The sequence below is a fragment of the Cavia porcellus genome, unplaced genomic scaffold, assembly GCF_034190915.1.
Source record: "Cavia porcellus strain 051 isolate PalLab524CR breed Dunkin Hartley unplaced genomic scaffold, mCavPor4.1 scaffold_11, whole genome shotgun sequence".
Taxonomy (NCBI): domain Eukaryota; kingdom Metazoa; phylum Chordata; class Mammalia; order Rodentia; family Caviidae; genus Cavia; species Cavia porcellus.
In genome coordinates, this window is record NW_026947494.1 from 55,141,256 (window position 1) to 55,161,816 (window position 20,561).

Sequence of the window (20,561 nt, forward strand, 5' to 3'; positions counted from 1 at the left end):
AACAAGGAATCATCAACAAATATTATAGGTGATATAATGTAATATTTACAATGGGCATAGCACATGTAAGTATATAGATGATTTTTTTCTTTTTTTAAATTTTATTTTAAAGAGGGTAAAATTAAACAGAACAAAACACATCATAAGATAACAATGTAAGAGACACAGATTTCAAAGCAAGACAACCGGAGATCTTTGCTATCATATTGTCTCTTGTTTTCTTCCAAATAGTTCTCCATATCATCACACACAATGAATTCATACAAAACAAAATAGTATAAAACTGATCAGAACAGGATGATGAAGGTATTTTAGGTCTTCACGACCAGACAATAGGGAAGTCAACAATGACTGCCATAATGTCTCTCATTCTCTCCAAAATAGCTGTCCATATCTTCATGTATGTTGAAATTAAACAAAACAAAACAGACTAAAATCACTCTGAACAAAGAATAATAGTATTTCTAGATTTCACAACATGATGCTACAGAATCAGCACTGGGTACCTCAGTGTCTCTTTTTCTTCAAAGTAGCTGTTCATTTCATCATACATTATATAATCAGTTCTCATAAACTGTTTAGAAGTTCTATGCATGCATGAGTCTCTACATGTATACCTATCCTTTCTGTATTAGAAGGGAAAACAAATAAAATGAGACAAAACAAAACAAATTTCTAGAAAAGCACGAAATGAAAAAGACATATAAACAACAATAGCAAAGATCCCAGAACACTGACAATAGAGGCCTTCAAAACAAGGTGGTATGAGCATAATTAGGGTTATTATTTTACATAGTGATCTTCAAGAGTTCCTGGGATCACCATACAATAATATGCACAATTGTTCTTATCCTATGAATGTTAACTATTTTGTCCCAAGAACTTATAGAATTTGCAGCACAACCATCTTAGCTATCCTAAGTATTTGCATAATTTTGGATATTTTTTCTTTTCCCTTCCTTTTTCTTTTTCCTCATTTTCCCTGAGATATTATTTTTCCCCTTTAAGCAGATTCTTATCCTTTCACTTTGTTTATTGAGTTTTTTGTATCTTATGTACTCTTACCAATACTTACAACTAGGGAGACTACATGTATTTACACATGTGAGTTTAATTTATTTCACTTATGAGTATAATCTCGAGTCGTTTCCATTTACTTCTAAATATCTCAATGTGATCATTCTTTATAGCAGAGTAGTACTCCATTGTATAAAAATAACTACATCTTTTTTATGTATTCTTCAGTTGATGGGCATTTAGGTTGTTTCCAAGATCTGGCTATTACGAATTGTGCTGTTATAAACCTGGGTGCACATATACTATGGCATGATGTCTTCAGTTCTTTTGGGAATATGCCTAGAAGTGGAATAGCTGGGTCAAATGGGAACTCCAGTCCCAGCTTTGTGAGGAACCTCCAGACTGATCTCCACAGTGGTTGCACCAGTCTACACTCTCACCAACAGTGCAAGAGAGTTCCTTTTCCCCCGCAGCCTCTCCGGCATTTGTTGTTGGTAGTTTTCTTTATCCTGGTCATTCTCTCTGGAGTGATATGGAACCTCAGTGTTGTTTTAACTTGCATTTCTCCACTGACCAATGATGCTGAACATTTTTTCACGTATTTATTTGCCATTTGTATTTCTTCATCTGAGAACCATGTGTTTGAATTTTTGGGAACTGATTTTTTAAAAATTCTCTGTATGTTTTGGACAGAAGTCCTTTGTCTGAGGGACCATTCACTAAATTTTTCCCAATTTGTGGGTTGTCTTTTCACTATGCAGGAGATTTCCTTTGACATGCAAAAACTCTTTAGTAGGATGTGATCCCAGTTGTTGATTTTGTGAAGTATTTGGCATGAAGTTTGATTCTTCTTCATGAATTCTCTACCTACTCCTATGTGTTCAAGGTTTCTACCTACTTTATCTTCCAACAAATTTAGTGTTTCTGTTTTAATATTTAAATCTTTGATCCATTTAGATTTTAGTTTAATACATGGTGATAGGCATGGGTCTAGTTTTAGTTTTTGGCATATGGAGAGTCAATTTTTCCAGCATCATTGATTACAGAGACTATCATTCTTCCAGTGAACATGTTTGGGCCCCTTAATCAAAAACAACGTGGCTGAGTGTGTTTGTAGTTGTATCTTCTAATCTATTCTATTGATCTTCAGGTCTGTTTTTATTCCAGTACCATGATGATTTTATTATAGTAGCTTTGTAGTATACAACTTCAAGTGCAGGGACTGTGATGCCTCTTGCCTTGCCTTTGTTGCTTAGAATTGCCTTTGCTATTTTAGGTCTTTTCTGGTTCCACATGAATTTTAGGAGTGATTTCTCTAGATCTGTGAAGTATGCTAGTGGCATTTTGATTGGGGTTGCATTAAATCTTTGGAGAATGACCCTTTTCACAATGTTTGTTCTTCATATCCATGAACAAGGGATGTCTTCCCATTTTCTGAGGTCCTCTGTGATTTCTTTTATCAGAGTATTATAATTTTCTCTGAATAGATCTTTTACTTCTTTTGTTAGATTAATTCCTAAGTATTTCATTTTGTTGGATGCTATTGTGAGGGGGGGGACTTCTTCTCTTATTTTTCTCTCAGTGTTTTTGTGGTTAGTGTATAAGAATGCTCATAAATGATATTTTGAAGTATTATCTAATGTATTTTTTTGTTCTTAGAAGTTTTTTGTTGCCCTGTTTCTTTACATTATATCAATGACATTTATTGATCAAGAAATGATGAATACAATCTAGAATAAAGCAATTTTCACATTTAGGCATGTTTTCAAAGCCAGAGTGGATTAAACTATCTGAAAGCCAAAACATTTAATTTTTAAGCACCACGGTCTGGGTCTTGGTAGAGTTCCTGACAACTTCATTTCATGTTTCAAGTTCTGTCTCCTGAATTGATATAAATATAGAGTATTTATACCTCGAAGTCTAAGGAAGGTACTTGTCTGATACAGCTCTGGATGGTAGAGCAGCATGGCTAAGGGAAATGTGAAGCATACCCAAGCTGCAAGGTGGTCAAGCATAAGGCAAGCAACTAAGAGAGATGAACATCACAGAGGACGACAACCAGCAAACACGAAACAAACAAAACCAGAGGAGATTTAGCCTGTATGCGTCAACAACTTGGCCACAGTGGGACCATGGATATTAGCAATGAGTACAGTGCAAACAAAGGCTGACACTCTAGAGAGAGAATTTACATCTCAGAGACCAGTGAGAGCACTGGATCCCGTGGGAAATGTTCCATGCCAGGACTGTATTACAGAGCCCTCAGGGACCCAGGGTGTAGCTACAGAAGGGGAGACAGCAATAAACCTGGGTGAGAACTCATTTCCCAAAACAATGTGTATGATAAATCTTTCTCAAATGGAAGGGGGGGGGGTGTGTCAAGAGATAGAGGAAGTGGGTGGGGAGGGAAAAAAATGGAAAAAGAAATTAGGATGTGTTATGTACGTGCACCAACTCACACAAGGAATGTAAACATTAACCGCAAACATGTACTAAAAAATTAATAAAAAGAATTCAGTTTACCTAAGATAAAGTTGTGGAATTTAATTATATACAAGATCTGTTCTGTTACAGAAATAAGGGCCCGATAATTAACTTCAATTAACAATAGTTTTAGCTTTATACATCTGAGTATTGTAATTATGAGAAATTCAAATTTGCAACATAAACAGTCCCTCGACACAAAGAACTTATAACGTTAGAGAAACTTAAAAACCCAACCCTGAGATAAAATTATGTCAGAAACATGTCTAAATGAAAGTTAAGTCCTTTAGACCTGACCTTATTTGGCCTCCATAGCATCTAGCTTATTCCTCTCTGGTCCGTCCTTGAAACACTGATTTCCTCTGATTCTGGTGACTCAGAGAGTGTAGTTTCATTCCTTTCATCTGAAGGATATTCTTCTTTTACCTTGCATGTTTGTGTGCCTTGGGCTTCTCCGTTAGACCCTGCCTCTTCCACTCGAGTCCCTGGTGAATGTCATGTGTGCTCGCGGCTTTCACTAACATCTATATGCTATTGACTTGAAGTCTAAATCTCTAGCTTATTTCTCTTCAGGAACTCTGGCTCACACACTCAACTGTCTTTAGGATAATTTGATACTCCACAAACTATAAAAAAACCAACATTTTCAAACTCATTTCTCTGTGTCACAGTGCCCAGTGCAAAATAGTTGCTCAGATACATGTTGTAGATGTAATAATGCACTGTAATCACCCATTTTCTTAACAGTCTCCAACAGAGATTTACAAGCAGGCTGCTATGGTTTCAATATAGCTTGCTCCCAGCAGAATTCAGATGGAGGCTCTTGCCCAAGGTGACAGTGTTGGGGGGTGTTTGAAGTGTGGGCTCAGCGTCCTCATGAATGATTAATGTTTTTCTGGTGGAATGAGTTAGCTATTTCAGGCCTTCAGCTTCATTTTCTCTCTTCCACAAGGGCCTGCTTGCCCTTTCTTTCTTTCTTTCTTTCTTTCTTTTTTTTTTTTTAGTACTGGGGATGGAACTCATGACCTCGCACCAAAAGTAAGCACTTACTGTGTTGAGCTAAGTCCCTAGCCCCAGGCCCCTTCACTTTTTTTTTACCATGAGTTGACACAGTGTGTGTCCCTCACCACATGTGGCTACCCAGCTCTGGGCTCTCAAAATTCTAAAACTTTGAACTCAAATGAACCTCTTTTCTTTATAAATTACTCTATTTCAGGTATTGTGTTATAGCAGCAGAAATGGACTAAGACACAGGGTTAATGTGCTTCTCAAAAGCTGTATCTTTCCCAGCATCCTGCACAGAATATGTTTAGGTTTAGGTTTTTTCCCTTTTTCTTTTCTTTTCTTTTCTTTTCTTTTTTTTTTTTTTTTGAATTAATAACTGGAAGAATGAGTGTAGAGAATAATTGCTATGAAATTTAGAAGAATGAGAGATAAGCTTGGATTGGCTGGTCAAGGAGAGAATTTATAGAGTGCCCTAATTACCATCATTGCATAACAGATTACCCCACATTTAATAACTTAAAACAGCCATTTATTATTTTCCTTGTGATTTGGAGTCAGGAATGTGAGGCCGGGTTGACATGGTGGTTCTGGGTGCTGACTGGGGCTGTAGTAATTTAAAGGCTTAACTGGCCTGTGTATCTCTCTTTCTATTCCTCCCCTTCTCTTTCTTCGTTTTCTCCCTGCTTCTGGGTATTAAATCCAGGGTGTTTAAACTGAACTACATCCCAGGAACTTTTTTTAAATTTTGGGATAGGGTTTCACTAAATTGCCCAGATTGGGCTTTAACTTGCAATCCTCAGCCTCCCAGAGTGCTGGAATTACAGGTATGTGCCACTATGCTGGGCTCAGTTTCCATTATGAGGTGCTCAGCTGGACTGTCCACCAGACTGTCTATATGTGTGAGTCTCTCCAGCATGGCAGCTTCCGGGTACTTGGACTTCTATGATGCTTCGCCTCACTAAAGCAATCCTTCCAAGAAAAGCAGATGGAAGCAACAAGGCCACTTCTGGCCAAACCTTGGAACTTACGCAGCAGCCCTTCTGTTGCATTTGTATTGATTAAAAGCAAATCCCAAAGGTCCACCCAGACTATAAGAGGGGATCTGGGGGAAAACAGTGTCACAAAATTACAGGACCTGCTTTAAAACTGCTCTAGGGGAACTGAATTTTGGTTAGGCTCTGTCAGATAGATATACATTGTTTGAATAGATACTGAACTTTAATGGGTAGAAAGATAGATTGGATTCTAGGTACATAAACACTTATGGGGAAAAGGGCTGGGATAGAGTCTGAGTCACAAACAGTGAACAATCCAGTTTGGGAAAAGCGTAAATTTTGTGGAGGTAGGTGTTGGAAGTGATCCTGAAAAGATAGTGCCTTATATGCAATAGTAAGAATTATAGGCCTTTTTTATTGCATTGAGTAGCCCTTGACATGAAAGAGAGTAGCATGTTCAAAGCAATACTTCTGGAAGATTGATCAGGCCCTGAGATTCATAAGAAACTGGAAGGGCTAGACTATAAGCAAAAAGCTATTACAGTAACTTTAGAGGTGACTGGGCCCTGCCTGAGTCAAAAAAGTGAAACTTAACATGGAAAACAGGGTATGAATAGGTAATTATGTGAAGAAAAAAGCAAGACTTGAGGACCAGTAGGTATGAAAGAAATCTTCGGGGCTGAGGGCTTCTGCTTTCTATGGAGGAAATACCATGTAATTCCGGTTTCCTGGGCTGGCGGCAATCTGAAGAATTCTTCAACTCCTAGGGAGGGAACTTGTGTTCCTATGTTAAGTATCTAACTGTATAAATACAATTAATCTTCATTCACACAATATGATTTGAAATGAAGAATCACAGTGGTTGGAAGAAGACAACAAAGAGAAGCCGTTCTCAGAATTTCTCCTCAACTCCCTTTCTGGCCACCTGCTTAAGTAACTATCATATATTGATTCTATATGTTGAGTGCCACTACACTGATAAATTTTTTTATAAAAATCATACAAGAAAACAAAACATAATCATAATGTCAAGAACAATGACTAATAATGGACTTCATACTCTGTGGCATTTTAACACATTCAAGGCACACTTTTGGCTTCCCCTTCTGATAATCTATATTTCCCATGGCGTGAACAGACTGAATGATGGAAATTACTCACTGTTTTTATTTAAGATCCATTTTACAGCTTTAAAATTAAGTTGACATCTGGTGTTAGTAGATATTCATTACCTTTCTAAAATGTCATTTAGAAAATGGATTGCTTAGGGGCTAGCTGGAAAGAAGGGGCAATTTCACACTCAGGGTTCACCCTGCCCATAACATGCTAGTCTTAGAAGTTCTCCTTTTAGGCGTTTATGGTGTGTACTACTAACTTCTACCAGTGGGCTTAGTGGACTCTCCTGGGCTTCTTTGCATCTTTGTATTTGAAAATATTCTGTATCTTGTTTCTATAGTAAAGCTTTTTGTGTTCTGTAAAATATTATGCATGTTGACAGCAAGATATAAATAATGAGCCATCTAAAGCATTCCAGCTAGCTAACACAATTTGAAAGGCATATTTATATTAGGATTTTAAAAAACACAACAAATGAAAAGAAAGGAAGAAAAAACCCGCTAGAAACACACAAAAAATAAGAAATAAGTCTTTCTTCGTAAAGAAATTCATCTCATGTATGGATGCCTGTGAGGCTCAGAAATCACTCTGTCCTAGAAGTTGTGAGCCAAGTCTTTACAGAGGTGCTTTTCTTTTCCCCAAAGAAGTCATAACAGGAATATATATATAGATCTGTAATGCCTTTCTGTTGGGGAAATGAAAGTACTTTCAAAACAATCTCATAACATTGTGATGGAAGGAATGATGGCAGGTTTTATATTTCCCTCATCATACAGGTGATGGAGACCCTGATAGATGGAGCCGGTAACAAACTCACAAATAGGTGCTAGACCTTCTGATGTACAGCTAGGACTTGGGTAGTTAAATGAAAAATATGTTCCTACTTTTCTAGTCTCTTTGTGTCTTTCAGAGAGAACCATTCTCATCAGACTACCCTTGCTCATTCCTGTACTTGTACCTCCCTCTTGCACAAAGTGATAGGGCACCTGGTTCAGATTTTAAATCTGAATTGTGAATTGAAAAATGATACCACAACAAAAAGATAAAAAATTTAGTTGGATAGTCAAACTAATAAAAATAGAAGGTAGAATGTTCATTGCCAGAGGCTTAGGGAAGGAGGAATGGGGAGTTGCTGTTCAGTGTGAATAAAATTTTAGTTATATGAAATGAGAAAGTTCTAGAGAGCAACTATATAGCTTTGTGTTTATAACAATAAGGTGTTGCACACTTAAAATTTGGTAAGATGGTTGATCTCATGTGGGTTTTTTTAAAAAACAGTGAAAACATTTTAGTACCCTAACAACACCTTTGTGCACCCCAACAACAGCTTTATGATCATGTACCGATCTATGACAATTCTGGGGAGTGCCACTATTCATTACTATTTGAAGGGGAGGGGAATATGCCCCTCCTGAAATCTGATAAGAGCTGCTCCTCCCAGAAGTGCACGCCTTCACATTTCCATGGCTCTTGAAGTCAGTACCATATTTAAAGGATCCGTTAGCCCCTGATTAATAACCCAATATTGCAGGAAACACCTGAGTTTGAGACAGATCTTATTAAATTCTAGACCTGGATTAAATTCTAGTCCTACTTTGCAATGTGACTTTGAGAAGGCTACTTAATTCCTCAGCACTGATTTTCTTATCTGTACAATGAAAGTTATACCCTTGAGTTGGGGTTCTTGAGGAGATTAAATGTACAATGCACACACAGCATTTGGCTCAGGGTCTGGTGTATGGAGAGTATTCAGGACATAGTCATTCTATTCTTTTATGAGATTTAGTAGAGTAGCCATCTTGAGGCCAGGGACCAAGCAACATCTACCTTATGGCTGAGGAGTTAATGCCAGGGGCACACTGGCATAATTCGCAGAGGGCTGGAGACTTTTAAAGTCTAAATCATGCTGTTTTTCCCTGTTAGCCAAGTCTTTTGACATTCCTTCTGTATTATGATGGTTCCCCATGGTGTGAATCCCATCTTCCCAAGATAGAATGAGAACTCCCACATTTCTCAGTTTCTTTTGCCTCCAGAGTGCAACCACATGACTTGGTCCCGCTAATCAGATGCACATACAGAGATATAGATACAGAAGTGATTTATGTGAGGAAGCAGGATGGTGCACAGGGCATCCATTTTGCAAGCACAGATGGTGGGAGAGGCAGCAGTGTTCTGGAATCATCAAGAGCAGCAATTTCCTTTCCTGCCAGTTTTGCATGGAAGTTCTCAGAGTGGTCCTTGAAAACTCAATCCAGAGCCTGTTCCTTCAGTGCTTCCAACCACTCAGTGAGTGTTCTAATCCTTTTAATAAATCACTTCCTATTTAAACCAGGTAGAATAGTTTCCATGGTTTGGCAAGGACCCTGACTATTGTAATGCCATAATGTGACACCATTTCACTTCATCTTCCTGTGAGCTACAGCAATGCTCTTGAATTAATTTTGGTACATGGCTAAGTGTAACAAAGGGTCCTAACATTGTTACATATGGGTGTTTACTCAAGAATGGGGCCTTCTATAAATATGGAGCACAGACTATTCCCATCCTGACTAGAGTCTGGTGTGTTATCTTTGGGCTGCTGCCAGGAGGCTCTTGTAGCCTTAAGTCTCAAGAGTCCCTGGAGGGTTCCTTCTACTGTATGTACATCACATATAAGCAGTCCTCACTAGTTTGCCTGTTTAAGGAAGGAAAATAATAGGAAGAAACTTCTGGAGCATAACAAAATAATAGAGATTTGAACTGGAAGTTTCAATGAGATTATTATTTTTGTTAAAAGGAGAGACTCCGGGAATGAGAGTACCTTATACATAAGCAGTTTTTTCTCCTTCTGAAATATTTTCGGTTATTTTTGTCAACGTGTGCATGTCTTAGGATGTTTTAACTTTCTTTAATAGACTTTCCACAAAGCTTATTAGAAGTCACACTGTGGCAATAGGATCATAAATTCATTTGATAAGTATCATTATGCTACTGGTACACATGAGCACAGATTAGATACTAAGTAAATAGGATACAGTATGTTTTCACTTTCAAGATTTTATAACCTAGAAGGAAGACAGATAATGATAACATAGTACAATGTTAGGATCTCTTTCTGCCAGGACTGGAAAATATCTTTTTTCTGTTAGCATACTGTTTTTCTTAAGTATTTCAGCCTCCAGTAAGATGTAGACTATCTCATGCCAGCAAATAATGATTTACTCATGATTTGATGGAACCAAAACTCTTACTAAGATCAGGAACACATCTTTAAGTGTAGTATCACTAATAGCATTTGGATTGCATTAAGGTATCTTATTCCTACCTGGATGTGTGACCAGTGGACTCAGGTCAGCACACCTATATTTCTTAGGATTTCAGGAGTTTCATTAACTGCAAAAAAAAAAAAAGTTGGAGAAAAAGCCTTGAAGCTATAACCACGGAAATTCCAAATGTAGCTGATTGGACCTAACTGATAGTCTTGTTTCGATAATGCTGTTCTTATGTCATACTCAAGATTCAAATTCTAAGATTACTCCACTCCTGGATTAATAAGGCCATGACTATTCGAGACAAAATAGGTGATTTCTTGAGAGTAAATTGGAATGCTCTACCAAAATTAGGTAAAGATGTTATAGGATAGCTCCATTCCAAAGATGTCTACTGTTACCTTGATGCTCCAAGTGTGTGGGCTCCTGGCACTCACCAGTGACATTTTCCTGGATGGATGCAGGATGGGAACATTGATTTTGCTACATAAAGTATTATTCTTGCCCCAAGTTAGGCTATTTGGTGAGGACAAAAGAGGAACACATTATTCTCCCTGAGTGAGGCAAAAGGGAAGAGAAGAGAAGAGAAGAGAAGAGAAGAGAAGAGAAGAGAAGAGAAGAGAAGAGAAGAGGAGAGGAGAGGAGAGGAGAGGAGAGGAGAGGAGAGAGGAGAGGAGAAGAGTGAGCCAGCGAGAACGAGGGAGGTGGTTTTCAACATTTGACTACCATTAGAATGACTCAGAGCTTTTTCTTTTAATTGTATATTTTGAACTAATTTTAGACTTACATAAAAGTTGTAAAAAATAGTTTGCCAATATTCCTCCTCTGGCTTCCCCTAATAATAACATAATGTTAATTGTGATCATTAAGAACATACAATTAATATTAGTACAATATTATTGACTACAAAACTAAAGATTTGACTCAAAGTCTACTAATTTTTTCACTAATCTCCTTCATTCATTTCTTTTTCTTTCCTCTTTTTTTGTTCCAGGATTCTATCCAGTGTCCCACATAGAATTTTATTGTTACTTTTTGGTTTCTGAAATGTTTTCTCACACTTTATTTCCCATGACCTTGATACTTTTGAGGGGTACAGTAATTCTGTATACTTTCCCTCAGTCTGGTTTGACACGATTAAGGAGAGTTTATGCATTTTTATCACAAACACCAGAAAATGATGTTCTCCATCTAGTAAGAGATCCAGGTTATTGCTATATCTTACTAATGATTATGGTGAAGTTCCTCCATTGTAAGGTTACTGCTCTTTGCTGTGTTTTTGTATCTTGGAGAAACACCTTTAGTCTGTGCAGATCCTTTTCTCCTTAAACTTTTGCTTGATCATTGTAGGCATCTTTTTGGATCTTTTCAACCTGAAACAGTCATTGCTATGCTGTTTTGCTAATAATTATTCACTTGTTAATCTTCGTTTTTACTACCTTTATTAGGTGGAATTGTTCCAGCTTTCTCCACTGAGGGGTTCTTTATGTGGACACTTGCATTCTTCTGACAAAGGTCTCCTCTTTCTTTGAGCATTCCTTTAACTTGGGGCCCTTGGAGTTGCTCCAGGCTCATCTTGTATTCTCCCTGCCTAAACCTTAAAACCAACCACTTCCCACATAGGAAATTTGTTAATCTTGGGGTCACATTTCAACATAAACCAAACAAATCAAAAGACATTGGGATGGGGTACAGGAATCAGCTGCCCAGGAGATTCTGATGTATCTCTGAGTTGAGAACATGAGGAGTAGGGCAGTGTTTTTTAACGACCTTGTACCTACAAAGCTCCTGGGAATCTGAAGATTCTGACTTATGAGGTCTGAGGCAAGGGTTCTGTCTTTCTAACAAGCTCCCATGTCAACTTATTGGCAGACCACACGCCCTGAGGGGCAGAAGGCACTATTTCCTGAAGCACAAAAAACCTTGCACATTACCTAGGGTTGCAAAATGACTTGGGACTGGGGAAAGAGTTGTTGTGCTGGGTCACTGTTCAGCATAATTTTATTGTCTAATTAGTTGGGGTTAATGGTGAAAGGAACTACTTGCCATGCAATATAGACAAACTCAAGAAGATTGCTTTAAGAATTGATAATGGAAAATGGAAGTGTTCAATCCTGAAAGCAAAGCTCTACAATGAATAAAAACGAGTCAGTGCATTCACTTGTCTTCTGTTTCTTCAACAGGCAAACAGTACTGGATAAATCTTTTTGAAAAATGGAGAGTGAACATTTCATGTTGAAAGCATGACAAAGAATAACAGGTGTGAGTATCCATCTTGGAAAGACAAATGCAAAGGATTGGAGTCTTCTGTGGAAAGTAGGTCACCATTTTGAACTTTGTTTGAATAGAGTCTGCAGAGGAACATTGTTCTCAGTAATTTTGCATGTATTAACTTAGTTTCCCCAGGTGTTTTTAGAGCACGCACATTCCTGTCCAGCTGCTTACTGTCTTTGTTTCCTCCAAGGTACTTGGTCTCCAGGTGTGTAGGAACTGACCCCAGAAGAATTCAACTGCAGCCAATTCATTCTAGCACTTTTTATATAACCATATATATTTGCCCATTAATGACATAAAGTATGTACATTATATACACAGGCATTTGAGAGCTTGACTGCTTTGAGTTGGCATTACACTGGGATGCTTAAGAAAGAGTATCTTTGAATCATACTGATGGGTTCAAATGACAGCTTTACCATTCACTTGGCAAGTTATTTGACTTTGCAGGTTCTTGATTTCTTCATTTGTAAAGTGGAACTAAAGTGAAATATCTTATAACATTACCAGGATTAAGTGAGACCATTCATAGAAGATACTTAGGGTCCCACAACAAAAAAAAACTATTATCATTCTTTCTGTTATCAATTCAGACCATGTTCTTGCTGTAACCTTCCCCATGTCCTGAAAGGCAATCTCACCTCTTTTTTTTTATGTGAATGGCTGCTTAAATTGTCACTTCAGTTCACTGTGGTGAATCAACCACATAGGGGCTCAGATAAAGACTGCTACTCCTGATGAGGAAAGTCACTGTGAGGCTCTGGGTGGATTCAGAATGTACCATTGTGCTGGCTTCAGCCTCCCTCTCATGACTTAGCTAAGTCACTCAAATTGTCCTTTTGCCTCAGCAGGGCTTCACCTCCCTGTGGATTGTTCTGAAGTGTCACAATACAGGTTTGATAGCCAGAGTCCATTCTTCAGTGCAGCTGTCTATAGTAAGAGGGTCACATCATACTGCTTTTCCCATCATGGGGTGGGGTGGGGTAGAAAACTGATCAGAACAAAGCTTGATGTCTGACGTGATGAAGTGCTTTGTCTGATGTATCACTTGTAAATACTGGGATAGCAAAAAAGGTTTAATTAGCTGAAAGGGCTTTTAACTTGAGTCCTTCATTTCTTAAGGACCTCTGGCAAAGCAGTTCTGACAAACAGAAATCTAAGGTTCTGGAGGACTGGTGAGTTTGAGGATCTGCTAGTTTTTCTGTAATTCTCCCCTGGCACATTGCGTCCTGTAGCACTTATCGCAGCTTGTAAAAATGAGTAATTGAGCCATACTATGCAGTATAAATCTCTGGCTTGACCGTAAGCTCCTCAAGGGCAGGAGATCTGCTTTATTCATCTTTGTATGCCCTGCAAACACCTGGCACACATCTCAGTCAATGGAAAACGTCCATGAGCCCCCAAAATGGTTGCATTTATTCCTCAGGTCACTGAGCTGAAGAGAAGTGAGGAATCATTTTTCTCACTGCTGAACTGAGTGCTATTTGCAAGGAGATTCAGAGTCCCCCCCAAGGCTCTATTCTCTGGCCTCAGGGTGGCTTTGATGAAAGTTGTTTCTTCTAGTTCTCACAGGTATGGAGAATAAACTACCTGATCCTGCATCTTGCTGTTTGGAGTCCAGAGCTAAGACAGAACAAATTGGAAATGTGAGCTCTTTGCATTCTCATTTAGCTGATGAAGGCAGGCAATGGGCAAGGCCCGATTAAATAGTTGGTCATAATGCGTTATTTTCCTCTCTTTCCAAAGGTGCAAGTTTTCGGCTTAACTTTTTAGTTTGTAAACAGAAATCATGACACAAAATAGATTTTGGGAGGCTCCATGTGTCCAAGTCCAGCACTCTGCTGACTGAGCACTGGCTCTAATCCTGCCCATAGCCAGATGAGACTGGTATTAATATCTCCATTTAATGTGGAGGAAACTGAGGCCCAAGGAGTTTAAGTAGAAAACGAGGGTTGGAGATCAGCCACAGTATCTGAGATACACTCACTATACCACCAACTCCCCCGTTTCCCTCAGCAAGGTGGCTGCTGTGTGTGTGAGTGACTTCTCCCTTTCCAGCTCTAAAGCCCTTCTTTCCCTTCTGGTCAGTTTTCTTGATTTCACTTTTTCAAGACAAAGTCCACTTGGTCATCGAGGCCTCGTTAGCTGCTCAGCGAGCTCTTTCTGACAGCCCGGAGGACAGCCAGCCACCCCTCGCGAAGTTTCGGATCCCAGGCGAGGGCTCCAGGCCACCCTCCGGGGCCAGCGTAGCCTCAGAGTACCAGAGCGGGGTGCGCTCGGGCTGGACCCGAAGGCCCTTGTCCCGGCCCCGCCTCCTCTACCTGACAACCGCTCTGCCAAGAGGCGCTGCAGCCTCCGCCCACCGGCGCGCCCGCCCTGCCATTGGCTCCCCGGGCTGCCCGTCTCCTCCCCCGTCCCCGAGGCAGGTTTTGCAGGAGAAGCCGCAGTCCCGGCAGCGGCGGGGCGCAGCCTCGGAGCGGCAGAGCGCGGAGCGCGGCTCGGAGAGGGCATGGCCCCGCGCGCGCGAGTCCCCGGCGGCCGCCGCGCGCGGGCGGCTGTGAACTTGGCGGCGGGCTCTTCCTGCCTCGCCGCAGCCATGTAGTCCTCGGCTGGGCTCCCTGCAGCTCGGGAGCGGAGCAGCTCGCGGCTTCTCCAGGAGGCGCTGAGTGCGCCCCGCCGCCCCCAGCAGCGCTTCGGCCCGGAGAGGCGATGGGCGAGAAAGTTTCAGAGGCGCCGGAGCCGGTGCCCCGCGGCTGCAGTGGCCTCGGCGCCCGGACTCTCGCTGCTGCGGCGCCCCCCGCGTCCTCGCTAGGCGCTTCCTCGGCCGAGTCCTCCTCGGGCTCGGAAACTCTGTCGGAGGAAGGGGAATCTGGTGGTTTCTCCCGCGAGTCGCAGCCGCCGCAGCCGCCGGGCGGCGCCCTGGGTACCCGGCCACCCGCCGCGTGGGCTCCCGCGCGCGTTTTGCTGGAGCTCGGAATCCCCGCGCTGCCGCTGCCGCTGCCGCCCCCGGGAGGAGCCGCGCCGCCCGCGCCCCGGGGCAGCAGCGTGTCCCAGGAGGAGCAGGATGAGGAGGTGCGCCCGCCGTTCCCCAGCTCGCCATCCTGCGCGCGCGGTGGGCAGGGTCGCGCCCCGGCGTGGAGAGGGAGGGAGCCCAGGCGCTGTCCCTGAACCTTCGCCGGTGTCACAGTTAGGGGTCTCCCTGGGGGTCAGGAATTCTCCCTGGCTGTTAGTTCCCGCTGTGTGCGTGCGTGTGTGTTCGCGCGCGCGGTCTAAATGTACTTTTAAAATGTCAAAGCAGCGAAGTCCTTAATGTCTGTTTGCATGGGTCGGTGGTTGAATGGATGCGATCCAGACGACTGGCTTGACCCCCCAACTAAGATCTGATTGTCTCAAGTGGGTTTTGGTCACAACCAAAGCGCTTGAGTAGAGAGAAGAGATGGTGCTTTTCGCTGGTCGTGGGGCGCAGTTGGGAGCAATAGCCGCCGAGTTGCGGGATCTCGGTGGCACCGGCTCTTTGGGATCACCTACGGATGGTCTTGCTAGGTTGCAGCCCATTGGGGTCCTTCGGGAGGAAGGGACTCTTTCCGCACTCAGTGTGCCTGCTGCTCTCTTTTGGCTCTTTTTCTGGAAATTCAAATGAGTGCTATCACCAAAGCAAGTAGGGCTTGTTCTGAGGACTTTGTTACTTACAGTTTCCTGGAAGGATGTTCATCCAGAACTTGTGGGTCGCTTCCTGACACATTGATCTCCTGATTGTTCTGTTTTTCTCTGACACACACTCTCTCTCTCTCTCTCTCTTCTCTCTCTCTCTCTCTCTCTCTCTCTCTCTCTCTCTCTCTCTCTCTCTCAGTTTCTCTGTCTCTGTATCTTTTTCTCTTTCTCTTCCTCCCTTTCCCTTGGGGACAGTGAAGGAAGCCTAAGATTCTTTCTGTCTTCCTGTCTTTTAGCTTGTTTGCTTTGGATGTTTCTTGTGGGGAAGTCATCTTGATCAGACAGGGCCATAAATAAAACATTACCCTAGCAGATCCTGGTTGTAAAATTAACTCCTCCATGCCAGAGTGATATTTTTTTCACCTCTTTGTCACCAGAAGAAGCAAGCTGAGCCCAGTGTCCAGCTGGTAGTCCCTGAGATCTCCAACCTGGAAGCAGACTGGAATCTGGCACAGAGTGATTGGAGTTGAGTTCTAGCCCGGCAGAGAGATGGCCTTAGCTGAGAGTTGGCCAGGCTTCTGGCAGCAACCATGACCGGTTACCCAGTGCCATTCCTTCACTCCCTCAAGGGCTTGCAAGGATCCCAGACAGGTGTCAGGAGCCCTGCTTTCTGGAGCCCTGCCTCTGCTCTTGAGTTGTAAACCTTAGACATGTTTTTTTTCCTCTGAGGTTAGAAGAACCTCAAAGTAAATTTCATTTCCACATTAAAACCCCAGTTTCTGACCAGGAATTTTGGGTGGATCGAAGTGCCAGACTGATACTGCTGGCAGAATGCAAGGAGTCTACTGAGTGCCACACCTACCACAGAGCTATGTCCCTACAGAGAGGACCAGATCTTGTCCTGTGGCAGCGTTCTTCACAGCTTACCTCTCCCTTTGAAGACACCAGGTGTGTGCCATGTGTTCACCCTGTGACTTCCATCTAAACCTCAGGAGATGAGCACCTTGTCGCTGGGAAGCTAGAAGTATGCCCTAATTTAATGATTTACTGTCAGATTATAATTTAGTTCTGCATTGGGTAGAGAAGATCGTAGAGTTAGTTGCGCTGTGTTTTCTGTGGCTAGGAAGGTGTGCCAAGGCCAATGACAGGGCCTGAGATGTGGGGGAGGAGAGCCAGGCACTTCTTTCTTTGGTCCCTGTTGGTAACTGATGTATTGCCTAACCTCAGGGTGACAGTGTTTTACTTTGTCACAAGTGGATCTGATGATAGCTTATTTCCCAGGCAATGCAGCAAGGACTGCTTGATTGAAAACCATTTTGGAAAGGAGAATGACTGAATAACATTAGTCCCTATTTGTGAAATCTCAGAATTGGGTGTAAGCAGAGAGAGTATTGCAATTTATTGTGTAACTTAATCCAAGGTAGGGGATACTGAAAATTGTCTAGGAGTGAAATCTTGACTTGCCCTGAGAACTTTAAAACAAAACCAAAGCTGTGTAGTTGTTCTTTCCCTCTTTAAGCACTAGAAAAGTGACAGTCTTGGTAAGGGGAGTGACAGTCCAGTTCATATTTTCTCTTTTTGCACCAGTGATGATGTGATGCAGTGGGTCCTAAGCTTTTGTGGAATTGGGGCCTCTGAGAATTTAAAGAAAAACTCACTTGCCCTGTCTGTAGAAAGTGCATTCAATTACAGTTGCCATTGTAGAGGATTCAGAAATGCCAGGTTATTAACACTCATTTTTAGTGGAAATACCAGGGTTTGATTTCTAGCTCTTCCACCTTGCCGAAGTATGGCATCCTGGGCCATTTAACTTTTGAAAGCCTTGATTTTCTCACCTCTTAATTGGGAATAAAATCCATGGAAGGGTTAGGCATTTTACACATGCTATTTAATTCTAGTCTAGTCCCTAGCATACTACACTGAAAGGCAAATGAAAGTTTTGAGTTCAATTATAATAAAATGTGAAATTGTGTGAAACTGGAGTACAAGGTTGAGCTGGCCTGTTTTTGTTTTTTGTTTTTTAACATGTAACTTATATGCTATCTTGCAGAGACTCTGAGGCTGTGTCTATTCAGCTGATTACCCTTTTATTAGTATAAACTGGGAAGCAGTTTTTATTTGCCTCAGGTTGCATAGTGGGGAAGCCACTGAGTGGAATATTAGTTAAACTGTGGCAAGGCTCTGAGTGTAAAGTTTTAAAAGGCTTAAGTGCAACTCATAAAATAGAAAGAAGCTCATTTTGATTTTAAAATTGTTATATCTAGCTTAGAAGGTTCATTATTTTCCAAAGTAATTTTTTACAGCAATTTATTGCATCAAGTTTTAAAAAGCAGCACAATTCAAGTTCCCAGTGTATTTTTGCAGTGCCAACTTTTTGACAATCTTATTAAAGCTCTTTTGAATATATCCAGTAATACCATAATATTTGTTCTATTTCGTATTTATCTTATGTCAATATTTGTATAAACTTACAAAGTTTCATATACTTTTGTTAGTCCCATAAGCTTTTGGCATTTTAAAAATGATAGCTTAACGTTGCAGTGATGGTAGCTTTTTATATTTTTATTTTATTGGTGGTGGTAGGACTCGTAACTTAGAACCTCTACCTGGAAAGCACTGCATCACTAAGCTACGTACCCAAGCCCTTTTGGACTCAGTATTAATAGTAAATGCATGAGAGTTAGAGACGTCTGGTGACTTGTTTCTTTTGCCCCTTGCCCTGTGTTACATGGGCTCTGTGTTTGTTTAGTGGCAGTACAGTACATTTCTTATAGTTAAAACTATCTAATTGGATAGTTTCCATTTCCAAGATTTGCATTTAGGCATTTTTTGCCTTGTTCCTTTCCCAAAGCACCTGTGATGACTTACGTAAAGTACTCAGGTGCGGATTGGTAACTGCAGATCAATAACTGAGTGAAAGCAATAATTTTGTCCTTATATTCCTACCACTGTACATGTTAGCTGCTCAATAAAAAGTGATGTCTCTGGATCAGCTGAATGTGCTGATAGGTGACTGTGTGTTCATTTATTTTGTCAAATGTGAATCATGGTGCTCAAACCTCTGGACCTGTCATCAAGAAAAACCAGGCAGCTCACAGCAGAAAATGTCAGGGACATTTTTTTCCTAATTAAATTTTAATAAAGTCAAATCACTGAAGATCTCTCTGGTGTGTTTTGAAGGGACTGCTGTATTAACTGTTATGAAGTCTGCTTTTTATGGTACATGGTAGATGTAAAACTTGCAGCAATTAGTAAAAAGTTGAAAGAGGGCTGAGTAGTTAAGAGGATTTCCAGGTTGGTGTATACAGCCCATTTGTGCCCTACTGGGCTCAGGGATTCTTTTATTGGCATAAGTTGGGAAACAACTCATTGAAAATAAGTCTAGTGATGGGATGTCTTTTAAGTTGTCATATGAAAGGTATGTGAGTAGGGGGATTGCTTTTAATATCATGCTGGATGTTCCTCTTTGGGGTTCCTCACACAGTTGCAGCAGAGTTGATGGGCTTCTGGTTCTTATGAGTTAAGAGAACAGCAAAAAGCCACCATAAATTCAGCCAAGCTTTTCATGGGATTTAAATTTTATTAATCACAGCAGCTACACAATTTAAGGAGAGAAGTGCACAAATCTTAGCATATTTATTATTTAGACTGCTTTTTGATGCACTGCTTCAGCGAGAGCTGTGAGACCTCATAATCAGTGTGTCAGTGTAGACTGAATGTATCTCTGAGGCGTTGTCCTGGACACCAAGATGGACAGGGCTGTATGGAGCTGCCTGTCTTGAGGAGGAGCTTGTCATGAAGCACGAGATTACTGATTAATCAGTTTTGGAGGTGGTTTCCAGGGGAGTGGGCTGAGGGAGTGTGTGACCATCTTGCATTGCTCCATGCGTACTGAAGCTGGAGACGGCCAGCTTCACTGCCGAGTGATGTCTAAGCTGTGACAATGATGAGTGGAGTGAGGTCAGAGGAGGGTGAGGGAGGAGACCCCAAAGCTCAGGAGTGCATGTTGGGTCTGTGGTTCGAGGAGGAATCCAGCTTCTTGGGCATAGAAGAGAGGAGAGCAGGCTTCAGGTGATGTTGGAGAGAGAAACACAGTTGGGTCTCACAACACCCTTTCAGTTTTATTCTGAGAGCGTTGGGAGCCACTGAAGGGCTTGAAGTTAGGAACGACGAGATGACACAGTCAGACTTGAATTTCGGGAGGGCAGGCAGTGTGAAGCCCACCTGCCTTCTCATTGTAAACCACTGGTACAACCTGTTTATATGCTGTAGAGTTGGAACTGATAACCTTAAAAGATTCTATCTTCTTAAACAGCAGGGAGGTGAGACAGGAGATGGGGCATGTCTGCTAGATCTGGTGTTCCAGGTAAATATGTATGATGTATAATAGGAAAAGAATTTAAATCTATCCCTGGAAACATCTTCATGGGAATATTAACACTGCTTTTCATTGTGACATAGTAAGCCTAGAATTTTCTAAAAGGAAAACTATTGACAGGAAAAAGAACAAGGCCTTGCAAATGCTCTGTTATGGATTAAAAACTTAACATCAGCTGAATTAAATCAGCATGGTGCTGCATATAGATGGCCCACCTGACTAAAGTTGCCAGTATAAATAGAGATGTGGAGAGGAAGAGTGAGGTATTGTGGGCTCTCCTAAGTAGTGGGCTCAGTAGTATTGTTTGAGCTGTTGGTTCTCCTGGAGGAGCTCGTCATGGCTAGCTTCCCCAATATGACTTTGGTCAATATCATCAGAGGAGCTCAGGAACTT

General features: G+C 41.4%; 1 protein-coding gene across 6 annotated transcripts in view; it reads left to right on the forward strand.

Moving 5' to 3' along the window:
• The first annotated feature begins 14,695 nt into the window (after nucleotides 1-14,695).
• The window catches only part of Mast4 (microtubule associated serine/threonine kinase family member 4), a 541,638-nt gene continuing 535,772 nt past the window's right edge, over nucleotides 14,696-20,561 (forward strand). For all 6 annotated transcript variants that reach the window (XM_063258271.1, XM_063258276.1, XM_063258273.1 and 3 more), the window contains exon 1: nucleotides 14,696-15,211. In XM_063258271.1, the coding sequence (XP_063114341.1) occupies nucleotides 14,849-15,211 (363 nt within the window). In that variant the 5' untranslated portion in view covers nucleotides 14,696-14,848. The remainder of the gene's footprint in view (nucleotides 15,212-20,561) is intronic.